Source organism: Taudactylus pleione, unplaced genomic scaffold (genome assembly GCF_031769625.1).
Source record: "Taudactylus pleione unplaced genomic scaffold, aTauple2 ptg000604l, whole genome shotgun sequence".
NCBI classification, from domain to species: Eukaryota; Metazoa; Chordata; class Amphibia; order Anura; family Myobatrachidae; genus Taudactylus; species Taudactylus pleione.
In genome coordinates this window covers 456,461-478,918 of record NW_028285006.1, presented here as the reverse complement: position 1 = coordinate 478,918, position 22,458 = coordinate 456,461, and the positions used below count along the sequence as shown (strand labels likewise).

At 45.8% G+C, this 22,458-nt stretch overlaps 1 protein-coding gene across 5 annotated transcripts in view; it reads right to left on the bottom strand.

The window, feature by feature from the left end:
• Positions 1-2,175: 2,175 nt before the first annotated feature.
• The window catches only part of TMEM51 (transmembrane protein 51), a 111,808-nt gene continuing 91,525 nt past the window's right edge, over positions 2,176-22,458 (bottom strand). For all 5 annotated transcript variants that reach the window (XM_088453957.1, XM_088453956.1, XM_088453961.1 and 2 more), the window contains one exon: positions 2,176-3,088. In XM_088453957.1, the coding sequence (XP_088310083.1) occupies positions 2,689-3,088 (400 nt within the window). In that variant the 3' untranslated portion in view covers positions 2,176-2,688. The remainder of the gene's footprint in view (positions 3,089-22,458) is intronic.

The window sequence follows — 22,458 nt, the reverse complement described above, 5'->3', positions numbered from 1 at the left end:
ATTTTTTGCGGTGGGGAGAGTTTTATGGCAACATGTGTGAAGCAGTTTAAAAATATGCAGTTGTAGTCAAGTTGTGACTAAACATACAATTTATCTAACAGCACTGCACCCTGGAAACCCACACGGTTGTGTATAGATCCCCTTCAGTAGATGAACCAGACGTGACGTGAAGTGAGGGCGGAAGTGCGGTTCCATGCCCGGGCTGCGCTGTTATTTTGTCTCACCTGTAGTATCTGGCCACCAATAGTATAAATGTATTCCCTTGCATGCTCCCTTCGTTTGCCATGCTTCAGGTACGGTGGCTCTCTTTGCGCGCCACAGGTTACTCTGGCGTGGTATGTGGGGAGTTTGACTGGAGCGGTACACCTGTCAAACCATAACGTACTTGTTCTAGGGCGAGCTCAGGGAGGACAGAAACGTACAGTGGAGCAGAAGGGTTCATCCCACAGCGCCAGTTCTGCTCATCTAAAGTGGCCTACTGGGCTCTTGCACTCTTTGTCCACGTGGATAGTAAGTGATGACGTCAGCGTACATCTACAGAAGGAGATCTATCCACAACCAAACCAACACATCGACAAATCTAATGGAACTGTACTGTAGAATAATTATGGATAGATACAGTACGCCGGCTTCCAGACTGTCTAATCCTGGCAGGGGTCTAATGATAGGCGTCGAAATACCGACGCCCATCATCTCTACGCCGGGAGCCCGGCATACCGAACGAAGGTAAGCCGGGCGGCAGACGCGGACAGCCGCTGGGGGCTATGGAGGGTTAGAGTTAGGCACCCCCGGGGGGGGGGGGGGGTTAGAGTTAGGCATCCCCCGTTTAGGCTGCAGGGACAGGAGGGGTTAGGTTTAGCCACTTGGGGGGAGGGGTTAGGCACTAGGAGGGGAGGGTAGGGTTAGGCACCCCTAAGGGAGGGATAGGGGGGAGGAACAGGGTTAGTTTTACTTACCTAAATCCCGTCGGGATCTTCACTGCTGCCGATCTTCCGGCGTCGGGATTTGAGCCATGCGGCCGGCGGTCATACATACTGATTCCATACATTTACATCTATGCCTGTACCATACTAACAGTGCACAATGGGGCTTGCATAGAAACAAAGGTCAAACAGGTCCTAAAACTATGATCCCAAACACAATATAGAAAATAAGATACCGAATACATTACTCATATAACATACCCAGACACACAGTCCGACTTTCTCATTTATTAACAAAACTGCAATGGGATTATTAAATTACACATACCTAATTGCAAATACATTAACATGCAAATGAAATCACAATTTAGACAAAAAGTATTATTACATAGGTAGAGTCATAAAAAAAAACATAGCAACTTACATTTTACTACAGAAAGTGAGACTCTTTTGGATTTAATTTGAAAAATATTTACAAGTGTAATACAGGACTAATTACTAGGCACCATAGAACGGAATTATTGCTCAGATGTTTAGAAAATCCTACTCATTAACATTAAAGAAGGGTGCAAGTTTTGGTTTGGGCATCACGGTTTACTACTAATAGCCATCATTCACACAGGTGCTCAACGTACATGGAACCCCTCCATCTAACCAGCATTCAATTAATTTAGCGTTGTACATAAAGTACAGCATTTCTACTGGTGCTTAAAATAAAAAAAATCATAGTAAGGTTTGTGACCAGGCCTGGTTAGAAATATTTGCATCTCGCATCATTACATTACATCTATGGACCATCTCTGCATCCTTCCCGTCTTGCCCTGAATGCCCATGTGAACTTCCATGAAAATCCTGGGCAGTAATAGTTTGTGTTGTTTTCCCTCATCCCCAGTATTATAACAAAAAAGTTAACTTCTGCATAGGCGTTAAATAGTGTCTGAAACAAGTACAACCTATGGATCCAATGATGGAACCTAAGGCAGCTTTTACGATGGCAACAGGAAAGGCAAGCAAACAGCCCCAAATACACATTTTCCAGTACGCCATTTTAACATGCATTATCAAGTAAAGACTATAAAATGATTGAAGAAAAAAATAAATAAATACATTTTTTTTTATTTTATATATATATATATATATATATATATATATATATATATAATGAGGTTGAAGTTTTTGAACTTCCTGACAGTTATTATCTAAGCTATTTATAATTGCCAATTGCACTGGCACCCTCTAGTGGTAACCTGTAAAAAAAAAAAAAATATATATATATATATATATATATATATATATATATATATATATATATATGAAAAACACAAAGCAAATCACAGAACCTTCTTGTAGCAGTTGGAGACATCACTGAGGCCTATGGTTACCACAGAACCGTGTCAATCATATATCACACACTGTCTGTGGGCACAAAACGGCTGTGTGCACTGCTACATTTTCAACAGATGCACTTTCTAAGGACATAAACTTAACGATAATCCGCAGACCTTATTTTTCATGGCAAGACGACAGGACACCTATGAAACCCACACCAGTGGCAAAATATTTCCAAAAACATTATATCATTTACAGCCCTGTATTAAAAAAAAAATAAAAAAAAGTGTACAGTAATACATCTAGACAAAAAAATTACTTTTTTTTTTTAAACTGGTTTATAGATTACACAATACGACTACTTCCTCCTCCCCCTCCCCCAAAATATATTTTTTTTCCTAAAGACTTGCGTTAAGTTTCAGAGCAATAAAGGCTCCTATACAGGCTTGTCAGAACAAAGTTGCTTATCTTCATACTGTGGGGGTGGCGTTAAGGGCTCAATTTTCTGTGTTTCCGTCGACTTCGTTTGACCCGACAGGTTCAATCTGAATTCCTTCAAGTGAAGTTTGTCAGACTTAATCCTTCGAACGTTCAAGGGTTTTTTCTCTTTTCCTGAGCGAGAATCTGTCCTTTGTGGTTGCTCAGCTTTTGCTGATCCGGCATTAGGTCTAGTGGGTGTTGACTCGTCAAGTTCATTCAGAGACTCATAAGATGGTAGAGTAATGCTTATTCTCTGGTTTCTGTCGATGTCTGCAGCATCCGAAGCACTATACCCGATTCGCATCACTTCCTCATAGCTTGGAGCAGAATACCTTGGGGTGTCCACATCATCGTGACTAAATAGAAATTAAAAAAAAAAAAAAAAAAGGACATTAAATGCAGAAATTAGGTTCCAGGCTTATTATTGTGATTTGGCAAGTAGTACGTACAGCCTGATGTTAACAAACTGTAATATAAATAGTAAGCTTATACACTTCATCCATTTCCAATAATATGTGTGGAGTTCACATCAATGCAACACATTCTGATGCATTAACATACCATTATGTGCGATTATAAAAGACAACTGTAGCTGATCTAAGTAGGATGTGGCAGCAGTTGTGTCTGCAACTTTAAGCTAATGCTGTTACAAAGCCCTTCCCTGATGTACATCCGTGCGTCCCACTGAGATACCAACTTTCAGTGTCTTAGATGCTGTAACACCACTCGGTGCGCCTTTTATACGACACCATCAGTTGCAGGTACAGATTATCCATATGAATATGACCTCCAATGTGAACGGTTTTGCATCTATGACCGCTAACCACTATCAGCGACACTCCAATAAAACACAACTCAGCCACTCCTGTTACCTCCCAGTCATCGCCCCATAAATTTCCAATACACTTCTGCTACCGTGTGACTAAATGGTTTAGTGCGATTCTGTACAAATAAGAATGGGAAGCAAGACTGGTTCCTCTGACGCATGAGCAGTCCAAAAAAAAAAAAAAAAAAGGGGGAACATGGCCACTGCATCCAACTCAAATTCAGAATCAGCCCAATTATGTGCTTCCAGCAAGAGGGCAGACCGGACACAAAAACATTAATGGGGTGAGTCAACTGTTTTGGGTGCCCATTTCTCCAGTCTAAAGTAAAGGGGAGCTATACAATTGTTTGCACAACCAGCCCTAAGCTGGCTGCATTCTCACACCCAAATGCACAGGATTAGCCGTGAAAAGTGGCTTCTCCTGTGCTAAGCGCCAGCGTGCTGCAATTATGGGGCACCTGGCACTCACGTCCAGCCCCAAAGCCCTGTACCTCAGAAATCCGCAATATGTGCACTCTCTGGGCTGGACATGCAAAACTGAATAGCTCCCAGTCAGGTTAGACAGGAACTACGGCACCCAATACACTTGATTCGCCCTCACAAAGTTCACAACGAAGATCCCCTTAGAGTTGGAAGTTTACAATATCGGAGAACTCCTTGGGATGAGCACACAATGCAGTCTGCTTCTGTCACTCAAAAGTCCATGCAATTCAACATATATGTTATTTAGGCGGCATGCGATTCCTCACACACGAGCAATTATAATAACATACAGATTCACTATAAATCCTCTTTTATCATTGAGAAAATCGCATTTAAGACAAAATGAAAAAGTTGCAACAACTTAAAAACATTATTAAAAATCCAACTTATGTTTCACCTAGATAATAGGATTTTAATATAAAAACTATGGTGGTGATGAAGACAGTGTGTAAGTAAAGTATCCAATGAATACTAGACAGCAGACCCATTATCTTCTAGCTTGCATTCTCATAAGAAACAAAAGGAGTCTATGTACTAACCCTTGGACAGAGATAAAGTACCAACCAATCGGCTCCTATAATTGTTCAAACAGAGGCCTGTAAAGTGACAGTTAGGAGCTCATTGGTTGGTACTATATCTCCGTCCAGTTAATCTCTCTCCAAGGCTTATTACATAAACCCCAAAAGAGCTAGGACACCTGCACACTCTCAGACACTATGTATTAGGGGTGTGCACCGGCCACTTTTCGTGTTTTGGTTTTGGATCTGGATCTTTCTTCGTGTTTTGGATCTGGATTGGTTTTGCCAAAACCACCCTTCCGTGTTTTGGGTTCTGGGTTTTGTGTTTTGGATCTGTATTTTTTTGAAAAAAAGCATAAAAACAGCTAAAATCACAGAATTTGTAGGTTTTTCTGCTCCTATGCTATTATTAACCTCAATAACCTTAATTTCCACTCATTTCCAGTCTATTCTGAACACCTCACACCTCACAATAGTGTTTTTATGTCCAAAAGGTTGCACCAAGGTAGCTGGATGACTATGCTCAGCGACACGAGTGGGCGGCACAAACACGTGACCCATCTAGGCGTGAAACTGCAGTGGCAGACATCCTGGCAGTTTGAAAAACTAGGCCCCAAACTGTACATAATGCAAAGAAAAAAAAGAGGTGCAAGATGGAATTGTCCTTGGGCCCTCCCACCCACCCTTATGTTGTATAAACAGGACATGCACACTTTAACAAACCAATCATTTCAGCGCCAGGGTCTGCCACACAACTGTGGCTGAAATGATTGGTTCGTTTGGGCCCCCACAAAACAAGCTGGCAATTAATCTGTCCCTGCACAAACTGGCTCTACGGAGGCAAGATGTCATCCTCATCCTCCTCATCCACTGATTCCTCACCCTCTTCAGTGTGTACATCCTCATCCTCACAGAGTATTAATTTGTCCCCGCTGGAACCACAGGTCCCTCTGTACGTTCTGGAGGCTGGTCTCCCTGGAAGAGTTGATAATTCATTTTATGAACATCATCTTCTCCACATTTTGTGGAAGCAACCTCCTACGCCTTTCGCTGACAAGGTTCCCGGCTGCACTAAACACTCTTTCGGAGTACACACTGGAGGGGGGGCAACTCAGGTAAAATAGAGCCAGTTTGTACAGGGACCTCCAAATTGCTTCTTTTTCCTGCCAGTACAGGTACGGACTGTCTGACATGCCTACTTGGATGCTGTCCCCGATGTAATCCTTTAACAGACAGACGCACGCTTGTCGCTGCTGCTTTGAGGATGCTACAGCCCACACAATTCACAAAGACCGAAAAAAAAAGAACAATATTTTAATTGTTTGTGTAGCACACTTTGAGGGTGTCACCACCCTTTAACAGACAGATGCACGCTTGTCGCTGCTGCTTTAAGGATGCAGGTGCTGCTACAGCCCACACATTTCACAAAGACAGAAAAAAAAAGAACAATATTTTAATTGTTTGTGTAGCACACTTTGAGGGTGTCACCACCCTTTAACAGACAGACGCACGCTTGTCGCTGCTGCTTTGAGGATGCAGGTGGAATCTAGATGGGATTTGGAACCGGGGACACACTACCTCCATCAATTGTCTAAATCCCACTGCACTAATGGCGGATACCGGACGCACGTCTAACACCAACATAGCAGTCAAGGCCTCAGTTATACGTTTTGCTTCAGGATGACTGCTGTCGTACTTCATCCTCATCGCTAGGGACTGTTGGAGGGTCAATTGTTTAGTAAAAGTAGTGATGTTCCTACTTCCTCTCTGGGATGATGAACAACTCCCAGCAGCAGCTATAGAACTAGGAGGAAGTGGTTCTTGATCTTTCCCTATTTTATTTTTATCGGAGAAAGTTTGGTCCTCCATTTATGTTATATTGATATATACGTGTGGCTAAAGCGCACACAAACACAGAAAATATTTTTTTATTTTTGCTGGAGAGTAGTGCACTTTGTGGGTTACACCACCCTTTAAGAAATGAGCCAGCCGGCTCTTTCCTTATGGGACACAGGCGCACGCTTGGCGCTGCTCCTTTGTTGATGCACGTGCAGCCACAGTGCACACAAGTCACAAACACAGAAAATATTTTTTTTTTTGGTTTGGACTGGAGTGTACTTTGGGGGTTACAGCACCCTTTAACGGTCAAGCCAGCCGGCCCTTTACTTATGACACAGGAGCACGCTTGGCATTACTTTGTTGATGCATGTGCGGCTACTGCGCACACAATTCACAAACACACAAAAAATATTATTTTTTTAGCACTTGGGGGGAGCACCCCTGATGGACAGAGCACCCCCTGGACAACACTACAGCACCCCTTTAGGACTGGGACACTGCACAGGACTTTGGAGTGGACACAGCCCCTATGGAGAACTGACTGCACAACACAGTCCAGCCAGCCCCTATGGACTTTGAAGTAGTGGACACAGCCCCTATTAACAACAGCAGCACAGCACAACACAGCCAGCCCCTATGGACTTTGAAGTAGTGGACAACAGCAGCACAGCGCAGCACAACACTACTCTGCACTACACTACTCTGCACTACACTACACTACACAGCCCAGCCAGCCCTAACTCCCACCCTCCCTCTTCACTGTCCACAGCCGAGTGAGAAAATGGCGCCGACGCGGGTACCTTATATAGGATCCAAAACCCGCGAGACTCAGAAGGCGGGATGATGACGTTTTGCCTCGATTTCAGATCCGAGTCAGGCGGGAAAAGTCGAGCCTGACTCGGATCGGCCTCGGATCGGGGGGGCTCGGATTTCAGAAATCCGAACCCGCTCACCCCTACTATGTATTGATTAATTAGTATGGCCCCGTATTAGTATTCATACGAAACTGAGAAGTGTATATACGTTTCGGGGGTGCAGCATGCTGACAACATCAATGTTCTAAACATATACAAAATGTATTTACAGCATAGCTGATGATAGTAGAAGTATTCAACATTGTGGGATCTATTTACTAAACTTTGATAGAGATAAAGTGAACAGAGATAAAGTACCAACTAACCAGCACCTGTCATTTTTCAAACACAGGGCCATATTCAAATAGAAGCGAAAATCCATTTTCCGCGGAAAATAATCGGCCATCGCAACTTTTCGTGTGGTCGGAACGGGTGTAGTATCGCATGGCCGGCAGTTCAAATCCCAACAGCGGAAACCTGGCAGAGGTGTAGATCCCGATCACTTATAAGGCAAGTATAACTAACCCTATTGTCCCCCCCAATCCTCCCTTAGGGGTGCCTAACGCTAACCCCCCCCCCCCGCAGGTGCCTAATCCTAATCCCCGCTTCCCCTAACCTAACCCTCCCGGGGGGGGGGGTGCCTAACCCCAAGCCCTAACCATCCCCCACCTGCGGCTGTCCGTGCCCGGCTTACCTTCGTTCGGTATGCCGGGTGTCGGGCTCCCGGCATAGGTCTAATTCTAATGACAGGCGTCTGGTTTTCGACACCTGTCATTAGTACCTTGCCGGGATTTGACAGTCGGGAAGCCGGCGGTCGGTATTTAGACCGTCGGCTTCCTGACTACATCCCGGTCGGAACTTATCCCCAAATTTAATTCCAGCCGGTTTTTACCTACGCGGAAAGTCAATGTAATGTAATAGGCGAAAAAGATTCACCTAAGAATAGCAGGAGAAAAGAAGTGCAACATTTTTATTTTGGGGTGCAAACATGGGGGAACCGCTTAGAGCCCTTGGGACAGCCCCCCAAAGGACAACTCTGTAAAAAAAAATCCTGGGAAACAAACAGAACACCCCAAAAAAGTACCATCAATTTGGGGGCGAAAAAAGTACAAAGAGCTGTATTCAATTTGAGTGGACCCGCGATACTTTTCCGCCTGCAAAACAGGCGAAAAGTCCGGGAGGCGGAAAAGTATCGCGCGTGTGCCCTTTCCGTATTCAATTTGAAAGTACGCGAAAACGGGACTCGGCGAAATGGAAACAAGCTAAAAGTACTGTCAGATTTGGGGAAATAAGCCTGACATCCCCCAAAAGATGCTCTGACATGGGGGTTACCTATGGTTACCCCGATTTGGCTTGCTGAAGGTATTTGGAGTTTTTAAACGGGCTTAATAGCTGCTAAATAGCGTTTTTGTACAAGTGGTGAAGAATACTATTCACAAGTTTTTTTTGCAGAAAACAACTTATCCCAGCAAATTTGGGGTACTTGAAACTGGGGGCCAGCATACTTTAAAGTTGCTAAAGTTAAGTTTAAAAAAATCGTGAAAAATCGACCTGCCGCAAGCACCTGCAATGAAAGTGGGGCATACTTGAAGACCCCCCCTAGAGTCTAGTTCGCTAGTTTTTAACTTTGTCCCCCAACATGAAAGTGATTTTTTGGGGTGTTCTTAGGGGTTTTAAAATTTTCTGAAGGCTACACGGGGGTTCCCGCAACGTTGCACCCCAAAACCCCAATTCTGCACTTTTTTCCGCCTGCTATTCCTAGGCGAAACTTTTCCGCCTACTACATTGCATTGACTTTCCGCCTAGGCGTTAAGTCTTTCAAATTGAATACGACGATACTTTTCCGCCTGGCGAAATTACATCATCGGCGAAACTTTTTCGCCGATTCCAGCTTTTTGCTCCAAATTGAATACGGGCCAGTGTCTGGTAGGCAGATCTTTTTCACCGATGCGAAACTAATTGAATACCGCCCACAGCCTTGGGATATGGCAGTTGGGAGCTGATTGTCTAGTACTATGGGCCTCATTTATCAACGAGTTTTATCATTCACGAATGATAAAACTCATTGCATATGAGTCAGCCAGCCAATCAGCTCCGAACTGTCATCTGTTAGAAAAATTACAGATGGGAGCTGATTGGCTGGAGCACCATTTATCATACGTAACGAGTTTGATCACTCATGAGTGATAAAACTTGTTTATAAAAAAGGAGGCCAAGACTTTATCCAAGGCTTAGTAAACTGACCCTGTATCTCAAAGAGAAGATGAAGTCACATTGGGGAAGATGTATTAAGCTCTGGAAAGTGATAAAGTGGAGAGTGATAAAAGACCAACCAATCAGCTCCTGTCATTTTCAAACACAGCCTGTAACATGGCAGTTAGGAGCTAAGTGGCCGGTCATTTATCACTCTCCACTTTATCACTTTGCAGAGCTTAATACATCTGCCCCAAAGTGATAAAGTGCAGAGTGATACATGACCAGCCACTCAGTGCCTAACTGCCATGTTACAGGCTGTGTTTGAAAATGACAGGAGCTGACTGGTTGGTCTTTTATCACTCTCCACTTTATCAATTTCCAGAGCTGAATACACCTGCCCCATTGATTAGTAATGAAGTGTAATACCCTTGGGATACCAGAAAATTCAGGTTCATATATTTACAAAAAAAAAAAACCACCCAAAACACACACAATGAATCAGTTGAAGAATATAACCTAAATCCTACCAAAATATTGTAGGATTTGTGAAAATTATGACAGTAAAAGAAACAAAAAAGAACTATAGTTAAAATTTTACATTCATTATTTTTAATTGTATTGCAATATATTATTAAATATTGCACTACAATTGACAAAGATTACATTTACAATTAAATTTAAACCTATTGTTACTTGACAACCTCAAAACCAAAAAAAAAAAAAAAAGGGTTTCCATCCACCATCACTCGATAGTTAAAAACATCTAAAAGATGTGTAAAGTTCAAACAAAATTAAAAATGATGTAAAATCAATAATAATCTCTGTGGTATCCAAAGCAACGTGTTTTGCCGATTGCAGTCCACTCCCTCACACAGTAGTCTCTTCACATTCTCAGAAATTAGTTTAGAGTAGACCATAAGACAAGCATAAAGTAGTCAGGGACGGACTGGAGCTGTAGAATGCATGGAAAGGGGGCGTTTTACCACACATGCGTGGCCACTAGTCTCAGGGCGTGGCTTTGTGGCATGCCCCAGTCTCTCTACATGCCGGTCCAAGCAAAGCGCCAGGAGGCGAAGCTGCTCGGCCAGCCTTCTGGTTCGGACTGGCCCATCAGTCCATACTTGCTGACTTTACAGAACTCATCCCCGGGAGAAGCCTGGAGATTAGATTCTGCTGACATATCCGGGGGGCGGGGCCAGACTGTAGACATCATTAGGCCCTGTCCCATCACAGAAAAAGACAACGATTCACGGGTCCGCGTGGAGGGGGTGGTCTAAATGACGGCATTCACATCATTTTAGCCCAGTCACCCCTCATTACGGACTCGTGAATTCACTGTAAAATCTGCCCATCCTGCTCAGTTCACTAGGAAGTGGGAGGGATGCAGAAGATATGCCTACTCTTTCGGGCGTGCAGGGGGGTTACCCGAAAAATAAGAAGCCTCCCGGGAGTGTAGGCAAGTAAGCATCAGCCCTTCAGGGATGAGCCGGATGGCAAGTGCAGCGCTGTAAGTAGATATAACTATAAAAGTGGGGGCAACACAGATGGCAGATGACAAATGATATAACATTTATAGAACACAAAGTTGACGATTTTTTACATTTCACTTCACTGAGATAATAGGGGAGGGGTTTGGTGCAGTGAATTGTATGCCAGCTCCTTATTTCGCAATGCCACAATCTGTGCTATGGTCCATTGACCACAATGCATTTAACTTGCTCTTAAAACACACTGTAGAGATTGGACGATTTTCAGAGAACTGCAACAGTACCAGTTCACTCCTGAGCACCATTAGTAGGTATGGGGTCACAGTAAATTATCATCTTTCATTTTTAGACAGGTGTCTTTTGTTGTACTAGTGTTGAAAACAGTCAAAATGGATGCAGTTAGATACAAGGCCATAAGCTCACTCAAGAGCCCTTTTTTAGAAACATTGATTTCCCTGCTCCAAGTTGAATAGCCATTTTCACATCAGAAGTGCAGTCTTTTTTTCTTACATCATTGTCGTCAGAATTGCCGTATATTTTAAGTACACTGAAAATGAAGGAAATTCATAAAACCTGGAAGCAGATGTGTGAAGCAGCCTTGGTGTGATCGAGGCCCAGAGAAAACTGCAGGTTGGCAGCTCCAGAAACAACATGAGGGCACATCGTTCCCTTGAGCAAAGAGAATGATGCTAGGCCTGCCAACATTAAATTTCACTTATCACAAACTTGCTGGAGCAAATCGATGCCCAACTTGATAGTGAGCACATTTACATATATTCTATTAACACAGAGCAGCAGGCTTACAGAAACATTTTCTTAGGTTTTAAAGAGAAGGGAAATCACCCAGCTACTCCTTTGCATTTTCTATTTCCAGACCCTACAGGCTGACTGTTCCCAAATGTCTGGGGAACTATCTAAATATTAATTTGCTGCAACTCAATTATTGCACAATTTAACTGAATAACTTGCCTTCTGATATTTTACATTTACCCGGTTCCACTATAACAGAGTTGAGGAAAAAAATTCCTATTCTTTAAAAGAAATCTTTTTTTGTTATCTGTTAATAAGAGACCAAAATCCCCCCAACAACTCCACATATTTATTATCCGCTAAAACTAATTTCTAGCAGATTGAATGAGCAGGAAAGTTACATGCTAGAGTCAAACTCCACTGGGCCAAGTGATTTATGCAGTCCAGGTCTAAGTGGCAAGTGTATGGTGTCGTAATTTACTTCGCTGCACAATGCCGCAATCACTTTTACTCCTCTGATGAAGCAGGCAGTGACTGAGGCAGTACTGCCATTTTCTTACATGTATTCTGCACTAAATGAAAGCAGCTCAGTTAAGTATAGGTTAATTATACAGGGTAAAAATGAGTGCTTAGGTTGAGGCGCCTAACAAAATTATAACACATGTAAAAGCATAGTTAACACATGATATATACAGGGGTATTCAATATGGGTGCGATAACATCGTTTTTGCGTTAATATCGGAGGTATGACGTCATTATCGCAGGTTTTAGTTTTACACTGTATTCAATATCAAAGACTTATCGCAGTTTTGAAAAGTCTGATAAAAAACGGGGATAACTTTTCACCATTGAATAGGTGTCGAAAAGAAGTGCAGAATTGGGGTTTAGGGGTGCAGGCTTAAAAAAAATAGCCTGCACCCCTGGGACTGACATTTACAAAAGAACGGTGTCAAAAAAAGTTTTAAAAAAAATAGGGACACCCCCAAAAATTAATTAAAAAATTGGGGTGAAAAAAAAAATGGGAAAAAATTGTTAAACAATAGGGAAATAGGTTCAGGGCTATTCTGCATGTATGCGGCAGATATTTTCTAGAATAGTTTTATAGCGGCAGGTGCACAAATGCAGAATTTTTAAAAACTTACTTTAGGGACATCAAAATATGCTAGTACCCATTTTCATGTACCGCAAATTTGATGGGACCACTTAAAAAAACGAAAAAAAAATAACCTAAGTGCTCTTCTGCATCACTTCTTCAATATTGGGAAAAAAACACCTGCTGCGGCTATTTAAATTCCCAACTTTCAATTAAAGGCTAAAACGGGGGTACCCATAGTGTTCCCCCATGTTTTTACAACTTTAGGGGGGTCTTACAATTATTTTAAAGGAAAAATCCGTAACTTTACGCAAATCCATCTTCGGAGTTTCCCGTTTTAGTTAATTTTATATTGAATACGGGGATAAGCGGGAGCGCGCACCATACTTTAACGCAGGTAAAAACTCCGATATGAAACGTTAACTTCGACAGTGAAGTTAACGTTTCATATTGAATACCCCTCTTAATGTTTATAGTCTTAAGACTAGTTAGTAGGAGCTGGGTAGTGCAAGTAATGTCCGATGGCACAGGTACGTGAGTGCAGGTGTACCAGATGTCTATCTCACCCTAGCTATCCCTACCTGGTCCCCTGGAAACCGGCTTGTTTCTGTTGTTCAGCTTCGAGCCGCATCTCCCAGGGCCGATGCATATGGCCGAGGAAGTTGATGATGACGTAACTCAATAAGTGCGCTGCACAAGTGATAATCCCGGTGTTTGCCTTCTGTTCACTGGCTTCACAAAGATTCTAAGAATTCTGCTGGCTGCGCTCAGGAAATAAAGGATTGCAGTGTGGTATCTTGACAATAGCTTGGTGGTAGAGCTACAGAAAGTGGCTATGTTGCAGAAGACAGACTAATGCCGGATATACACTGGGGCGATGTCATTGGCCCATTTGATGCTGTTGTTGGCCAAATCATAACTACATATGGTGCAGTGTGTATGCACAATATGCGCGCTACCATGGGAGCATGCGACGTCCTCAGGTTTGATGTGCTGCACATCAAACCTGATGATATCACATGCAGCCCCATTCATATTAATTAAGGACAGAACAAGTGATCTTTCCATTGTTCATTACATCGTTCTGATGTGTACCCACTGTACAACATGTCAGTGCGACGAGCCAACATATCGTCCCGGTACACATCGTCCAGTGTGTACCCACCATAATGTCTTTTCTCCAACAGAAAGGCTACATTGCGAATGTCCAAAAAATGGTCAAGCTGCAATTCTTAGGGGTGTGGATACATACGGAGAACAATTGGACATCACCCCAGACACTGCAAAAGATACAACAGTTAGTGCCACAACTGCAGGCATCAACGTAAACTGGGTTCAGTCTGCCCAGGAGGTTTACTTCCATAAGCAATGTAATTCCATAGGCAAAGTGGCACATGTCATCAGTGTCGGACTGGGGTATGAAGGTCCTACCAGGAAATGCAGTGGTAGAGACCAAAAATTAAGGAGTGTGGCCACAGAGGGACTTGGCCAACCATTAGATAGGACATACAAAGAACAGGGCACCTTTATAAAGGAGGGGACTGGAGTGTGTCAGGACCACCCACTTTGATTGGCAGGAGGGTTAAGCTTAATATACTTTCCCTAGAAGTAAACCTAGAACCAAAGTGCATCCATAATCCTGCTCCACAAAGTTACTGAACCTTGAGGAGGGAAGGGGGCCACAGGCAGGGGGGCCCACCGGGGTTTCCCCTGTACCTCTGGAGACCAGTCCGACCCTGCGTGTCACCTGCTGCTGGAGCTTCTTCAACCCTTAGATTGAAATAAACACACGTTGAATGTCACATTCGGCTTAACAGTCAAAGAAGTACATTTACAAAAAAAAAAAAAAAAAAACTTATTAAATGCAAAACCAGGAGTGGTTTGCTTTTAATATTATAGCTGTTTTAACCACTTAAATAATATTTGACTAATATGTTTTCCACAAATTGCTCAGAAATTGTCTTTTTATGATGGATTTAGGTCAAGAACATCTATTTAAAACTTTTAGAAAATGATTTGATTTAAAACAAAAATAATTTTTTTTGAAACACATAATACTAATATCGATCTTTAACATATCGGTCATTGCTATATTGGACTAACGATATCTGGAAATCGCATCTTTGCATATCCCCAGCGGCTGCTCCTCTGGAGCCTATGGAGGCTTCTGAGCAGGAGAGAGATTTTGCAATTTCTCTCCCATGGCGGAAACTGACAATGTGCAAATGCGCAGTGTCTGTTTCCTCCAGAGAAGCCTTTCCCAAACATGAAAGACTTCCACAAATGCCGGCACAGCTGTTGCATTACCGCAAAGCTGTCCCTGGTGCATGGTGGATATTTTCATGTTTTATTAAAATATCCCCACTATGATATGCAACCTTAATAATCGCAGCAGTTCCGCGATTATTAATACATAGGCCCCATAGTAGCTTTCAAGAACCCCCAAAAATTCAGACAAAACCTCTCTTTATTCTGCCAGAGGGAACTCGGCAAGGACATACTAAAGATACTCTTGCCAGTCATCATCTATATTTACATAAGAGATGGGCAAAAGGTGCCAAAAATAATAAAAGAAACAAACAATACAAGCAGTAGCTACTTTGTGGACAAAGACGCTCAAGCTTCAAATACCTTATTTTGTAAAGCACAGCACTTTTGTTACATGCTAGAAGTGACATCATTCTGAGGGTGCATACACACCTGTACGTTATCGGCCCGATTTGGCCAAATCAGAAGGACAAATCGGGCATATCGTGCAGTGTGTATGCCCAATTTGCGCGTACCCACGGTCGCAAGCGATATCGTGCGATTGGCTGTGCTGCACAGTCAATCATACGATATCGCATATGAGCCTGTACAAGTTAATGAAGGACGGAACAGTGATTGTTCCGTCTTTCATTAAATCTTTCAAGTGTGTACCGGCAATCATGCGATGTCCAGGGTGAAGGCAAATCGCCTGAACATCGGCACGATTGCCGGTCGTTTAGGTGTGTACCCTGCCTGAGAGATGCAGTTTGGAATGAAAGTCCTCCCGGAAGTAGAACAATACATATTTTCTTGCATTACAAGTGTGATGTTGCAGATTGAGAGCCCATCCCTTACTGGCACTGCTTTTGCTAATGAAGCAGAGAGGTAGTGCATACTTTTCTTGTTAGTATAACTGAACAATGTATTGGGCAGCATCATGCGGGCCGCGGGAAGTCTGTGTCACTGTGACACAGACTGCACCGTGTGCGTAGCGCTGACCGGACGGAGTTTGGTCAGCGCTACACAAGTGACACGCAGCCGCCGGCTCCGGCAGCTTTGTGTTTGTTTTGATCAGCAGCTAATGAGAGTCTGTCAGACTCTCATTAGCTGCTGCTGCGCCCACTGCAGGAGCCGTCCATCCCGCGGCTCCCGCAGTGGGTAATGGGAGAGGCGTCATGATGTCATGACGTCTCTCCCATAATGCAGAGCGGCCCGGGAGGACAGACAGAGGAGCGGACGGTGACGGCGGGAGCGGGGATTGAGATAAGTGTTTGGTTTTTTTGTTGTTTTTTTATTACATGTGTCTACTGAGGGAGGGGTGGGCACTACAAGGGGGAGACCACTACTGAGGGCAATACAAGGGGGGGAATTACTACTACTGTGGGCACTACAAGGCGGGGACCACTACTGGAGGCACTGCAAGGGGGGGGGGACTACTACTACTGGGGGCAATACAAGGGGAGGACTACTACCACTGGGGCAATACAAGGAGGGGGACTACTACTACTGGGGGCACTACAAGGGGGGAACCACTACTGGAAGCACTGCAAGGGGGGGACTACTACTGGGGGCAATACAAGGGGGGGGACTACAAGGGGGGACTACTACTACTAGGGCCACTACAAGGGGAGGGGACTACTACTAGGGGCACTACATAGGGGGGAGGGGACTACCACTGGGGGCACTGCATCGAGGGACCACTGCTGGGGGCTCTATAAAAAGGGCAATACTGGGGGTACTTCATAGGGGGGAGACTACAACTGGGGCCACTATTTAAGGGGCACTGCATAAGGGTTACCACTATTGGGGGCACTGCTTGGGAGGTGGACTGCTGCTGGGGGCACTGCATAGGGGGTACCACTACTGGGGGCACTATATAAGGGGCTTACTACTGAGGGCACAAGGGGCACTGCACGGGGGGACCACTACTGGGGGCACTGTATAAGGGGCACTGCATAGGGGGGGATCACTACTGGGGGCACTACTGGAGGCCTGTATAAGGGGGTCCTCTCCTGGGGCACTGCATATGGGCACCACGACAGGGCTGCCCCTAATCTTTATTTTTACTTTACATTAATCCCATATGGACCCGCCTCCTCCCTGGAACACTTGAGGGGGAGAGTGGGGGGGGGTGCCATAGCATGCACGTTCTTCGGGCACCCTGGCTACACGCTACTCCTCTGCCAGGGCCGCCTGCATGCATTTGCCCCCAGGCTAAAAGTTGCCAGCCAGCCCCTGGTTAGATAAGTTCAGTGGGTTTTTTTGTGTCAATCTGCCTTGTGATTGACAGGTCTAGGATGGTTTAACAGCCTATCACAAGTTTTTGGTAGGGAGGGTATTAGCTCCCATACTTAAGGAGAGGAAGCAAGGTTCACTTCCTCTTTTGTGACTTGCAAATTCACAGTTAGTGCACCCAGCATCTCTCTCGGTCATCCATTTTGTTTTTCAAAATTGTCTCACTACTCTTTCTCTACCCTTCATTCTGTCTCTGCCACACACCACTTTTCTTTTCATCATCTCATTTCTGTCCCTGCATTACCACTTCACCTGATTCTCATCCCTGTTCTTCCCATATACACTGTTTTTCTTTCAACCCACTATGTCCTTCCCAAGGCGAGCCGCCCCCCCGCCCGCTGCCCTAGCGGAGTTGTCCCATCCTCTCTCCTTTGCCGCCCCCGCCCCCCCCTTCCCCAATAACTGTTCTGGCTGCCGCCGGCTCGCGACCTCCCTGGGGCTCCCTCACTGCCCGCGGCCGCGAACCTTCCTCCTCCCACTCCTCCGCGCCGGGCACCTCCAGCGGCCAGGGCGCGCGGACCTCCGGCCCCTCCTGCAGTCCTCCTGCCAGCCGCGCTGTGGCTCGTGCCCGCCTCCGGACAGCCAGCCTCCAGCCTCCCGGCCCGCTGGTCACATGGCACCCCCCGCCTCCAGCCAGTCAGGCGCCGGTCTCCCGGCCCGTGGGCTACACGCCGCCTCCCTCGGTCCCCCAGGCCCACATGATCAGGCCCTGGGCGCTCCCCCCCAGCCGGCCGCCCTTCCCCCCACAACACAGGCAGTCTCCACAGATGATTAGGGAGACTGCCTGGCGGCTGTCCCAGATCAGGCATCCGTGCAGCACATGCCACAAGATGGCGGCTATCACCCTTCACAGCCAACAAACATAGACCTGCACCCCCCCCCTGCAGGCACAGGATTTCACATACTTCTCTGGGCAGGCCACTGTGCAGGCCCCTGCACCTGCCCAGGCCAGTTTTTATAACTCACACATTACGCCAGCTGCCCATTTCAAGTGCCGGCGCATTTTCCCCTACTGTAGATGTTGGTGCCCACCCTGGCCCCAGGGGGTCGGGTGCTCCGCACACCTTACAGGCCGCATTCCCCATGGATGCATTCACCTACACTATCCCCCTTTTCGCACACGCCGCAGCCCCCACTTTTTCCATATTGGCCCGCATTTTATCAGGCCGGGCAGTCTTTGGTGCACGGGTCTGCATCGGTAGGGGCGTGGCTTTACCTCTATTGGGCTCCTCCATCTTGGGGGCCTTTTACGCCGCCAGTTTCTACCCAACCCCCTCTCGTGGGCCAATCCCCTGCTTCAGACGGCGGGTCGATAACTGCGATAGATAATAATATGGCACACAGCGTTGGGCTAGTTGATACTGATGCTCCTCTTTTTCTTACAGCCCCTTCCGGAGATTCGAAGAGTAGAGTGGAGAACACGCACGGGACTCCACAGACGTCAACAGCGGACAAAGACGAAAGACCTACAACCGCAGTTGCCATTGTTGGTGAGGAGGGGTCTGATGATGTTGTACCTGGCAGCGATAGCTCAACCACTAGCGAATCTAGTTCCGCCTCGGGTTCACCAAAGAGGCCGCGCAAGCTCATGCTGTAGCGGCACTTTAAAAAGGAAAAGACAAAAGGCGTAGGGGTTAAGCCAGCTAAGGCGCCAGCAGCCTCTAAGGCTTCTGATGCTGATTTAGTGCACTGCTCCAATACCGCCATCACTAGAGGTGTTAGGAAACTTATTAAAAGGAGAAGATTAACAAGGGTCGCTATGTAGACCTTTTTACAATTACGGAGTTGGGCAGGAAAGGCTCAGCGTCAGCTAAAGCCTCCGGGGGAATGGGCGAGGAAGCGTACCGTTCCTATGATAATTGGATGACTGGAATGCTGGTTTTTAGTGCTTGTTATCTCGAGACAAGGCCGGCAGAATACATGAATGTACTCAGGTACATTCATCTCATCCATGGCATGCAGGTTAAAGCCCGCGGCACTACTTGGCGTTCCTACGATGAGGATTTCTGCAGTAAGCAGGACGGTAATAAAACCATGGGTTTCAAGGACGTCGAAGTATGGCTCGATGTTACGCAGCAGCGCAAAATCTTGGGTGACAGCATGCCAAAGCGTAAGATTCCGGTCACAGGCAAAACGCAGGCCATTCCATTCGTTAAAGGGAAATGCTTTGCCTTTAACAGTGGGCAATGCGATAGGAGAACGAAGTGTCGTTTTCGTCACTCCTGTGCCACCTGCAGCGGAAAACACTCCGCCAAAGATTGCACCAAGACAGTTGGGTCTTCAGATACCCCTGGCGGCGACAACGCAAAGTAGTCTGGATTTAGCCCCTTCCCCGATTCGCTTGCCGGCGTTGTATAGATGGTTAGGTTTTTACCCAGATAGGGCCTCCGCAGAGTTTTTGTTTTGCGGTTCTTCATGCGGTTTCCGCATCCCGGTGGTAGCACCGGTTACAGTGGGTAGCTTCCCACAATTTGCACTCTGCCAGAATGTTTCCCGACGTGGTGAGAGCCAAATTGGCTACAGAGCTGGGCTTGGGTCGCATGGTCGGTCCCTTTCCCGAACCTCCCATACCCAATTTGTGCATATCTCCACTGGGTGTGGTCCCCAAAAAGGTCCTGAGAAGTTTAGGCTCAAACAACACTTGTCGTACTCGGCCAGCCGGTCGGTTAACGACGCCATCGAACCTAACATTTGCAGCGTGAGCTATCAATCTTTTGATGATGCGCTGAGGCTGGTTAGGGGTTTCGGGCTCGGGGCATTAATGGCAAAGAATGATATCGAGTCAGCCTTCCGTTTGTTGCCCTTACACCCCAAATCTTTTCAGCTGATGGGTTTTAGGTTCGACGGTTCTTATTTTGTTGATCGCTGTTTGCCCATGGGCTGCGCAGTCTCTTGCTCATTCTTCGAGAAGTTTAGTACTTTTCTTCAATGGTGCATTCAGACGGGTTCCGATCATGCAGGTATTGTTGCCCATTACCTGGATGACTTTTTAGTCGTGGGACCAGCGGGCGAGGTCAAGTGTGGAGATGTGCTTTTTTTCAGTGAACGCATTGTTTCGTACTCTTGGGGTGCCCATCACGCATGAAAAAACGGAAGGCCCAGTGACGTGCTTATCCTACTTAGGCATCCAGATAGACACATCGGCCGGTTGTTGCCGCTTACCTGAAGACAAGGTTCAGCGGTTGAGAGAGCAGATTGATCATTGTGTAACAGCGAGTAAGGTTTCTTTGCGGTAGGTGCAACCCTTGTTGGGCTTGTTGCATTTTTCATGCTGTGCGATACCCATAGGAAGGGTTTTTTGTAGGAAGCTGGAGAGAGCCACGTCGGGTATACCCTTGCCTCATCACAAATTGAGCCTGCCTAGGGAGATCAAGGACGATCTGACTTTGTGGTTATCGTTCTTGGAGAAGTTCAATGGAGTTAGGATTTGGCCTTCCCCGCCCGTCGATAGCAAGTGTCTGCAGCTGTTTACGGATGCGTCCGGGGCAGTTGGTTTTGGCGCTTATTTTGATGGCGATTGGTGTGCTGAGCCTTGGCATGCCTCAGGCTTGACGGCAAATATGCTACTATTGGAGCTTTTCCCAATAGTTGTCGCCGTTGAGCTCTGGACCCACAAAATTGAGTAATCGGAACATTGTGTTCTGGTGCGACAATTTGGGGGTTGTACAAGCCATTAATAATCAGAAGTCATCTTCCATGCCTCATTGCGCTTGGTCAGGCCTCTCTTCCTCCGTTGCTTGGAGGCGAATATTGTTTTTAGGGCGTGCCACGTTTCGGGAACTGACAACTGTATAGCAGATGCATTGTCAAGTTTCCAGTGGTTGAGGTTTAGGAGCTAAGCACCACATGCAAGTTTGCAAGGATTAATTTGTCCTCCCTCCGTGTGGCAGATTGTCAAGCCGGTATAGAAGGATTGGCAACCATGGCTTTGACGCAGTCTACGCGTCGTGCATATCTTGCAGCCTTGAGGGATTCGGAGCACTTCCTCGGGTCAGAGGTTGCTTCAGGTAAGACAGAGGAGCAATGTCTTAGCGCTTTTGTCTGGGGCTGTTACGAAGGAGGCAGATCCAGGGCGTCCACTAGTACGGCCCTAGCTGGGATTGCATATTTATCGAAATTACATTGCAAGGCAGATCCAACTAAATCCTTTTTAGTTTCTAAAGCCATGAAGGGTTGGGCACGTTGCGACAAGCCTAGGGAGGATAGTAGGTGGCCCATTGATGTTACATTGTTGCGTTCGCTAGTCGATCGTGTCAACAGTAGCTGCGGATCCATACGAGGCAGCCCTGTTCCAGGTTGCATTTTCAATAGCTTTTTACAGGGCCTTTAGAATTTGCGAGTTGGTTGCGTCATCCAAGGAATCGTTGGATTCTGGCATGCTAGCTGAGAACGTAGTCCTCAAGGCAGACTCCCTTTTATGCAAAATACACCGCTTGAAAACCGATCAGCTGGGCCGGAGGCGGTGGATTACCCTCAGGGCTCAGCCCCAGTCCGGTGTGTGCCCGATATTGTTGGCAATTAAGTTTGCTACTTTACACCCCTGTAGCTGCTCCCACTGGCTGGCGCACACAAATTCCTCTCCAATTACAAAATTCCAATTTTCAGCTGTCTTTAAGCGTTTACTGACTTTAAAGTTGGATGCGTCCGCTTATGGCACATTCCTTTAGGATAGAAGCTGCCACTTGCGCTGCAGAGGAAGACATGTCAGTTAGCAGCATTCAGTCGCTTGGCCGTTGGAAATCTGCTTACAAGCAGTACATACGCCCTAATATTAGCAGCTAGGAATGCGCTCCCTGCGGGGTTGACCCAGACTTTTACTCGTCACCATTGTGGGGATGTGAAGGGATTTGGCCGAACACAATTTTTTTACCTCGAGGGAAATAAAAAAAAAAAGAAGAAATGAGATGAAAAAAAAAAAAAAAGACGAAACAGAGAAATAAAGAAATGAGACAAAGCAAAATAAGATCCCCGAGGGTTTTTTTTTTTTAGATGGTTTTACCTTCGCCTGGGTCCCCCTTTTTTTCCCTCATATCACGCCGCCCCTCCCTCCCTTCTCCCTGCTGCCCAATTTGTTTGGTATTGGTCATGTTTTGTTTGGAGGAATGTTAAAATTTGCCTGTATGTTTTTTGTTTCATGG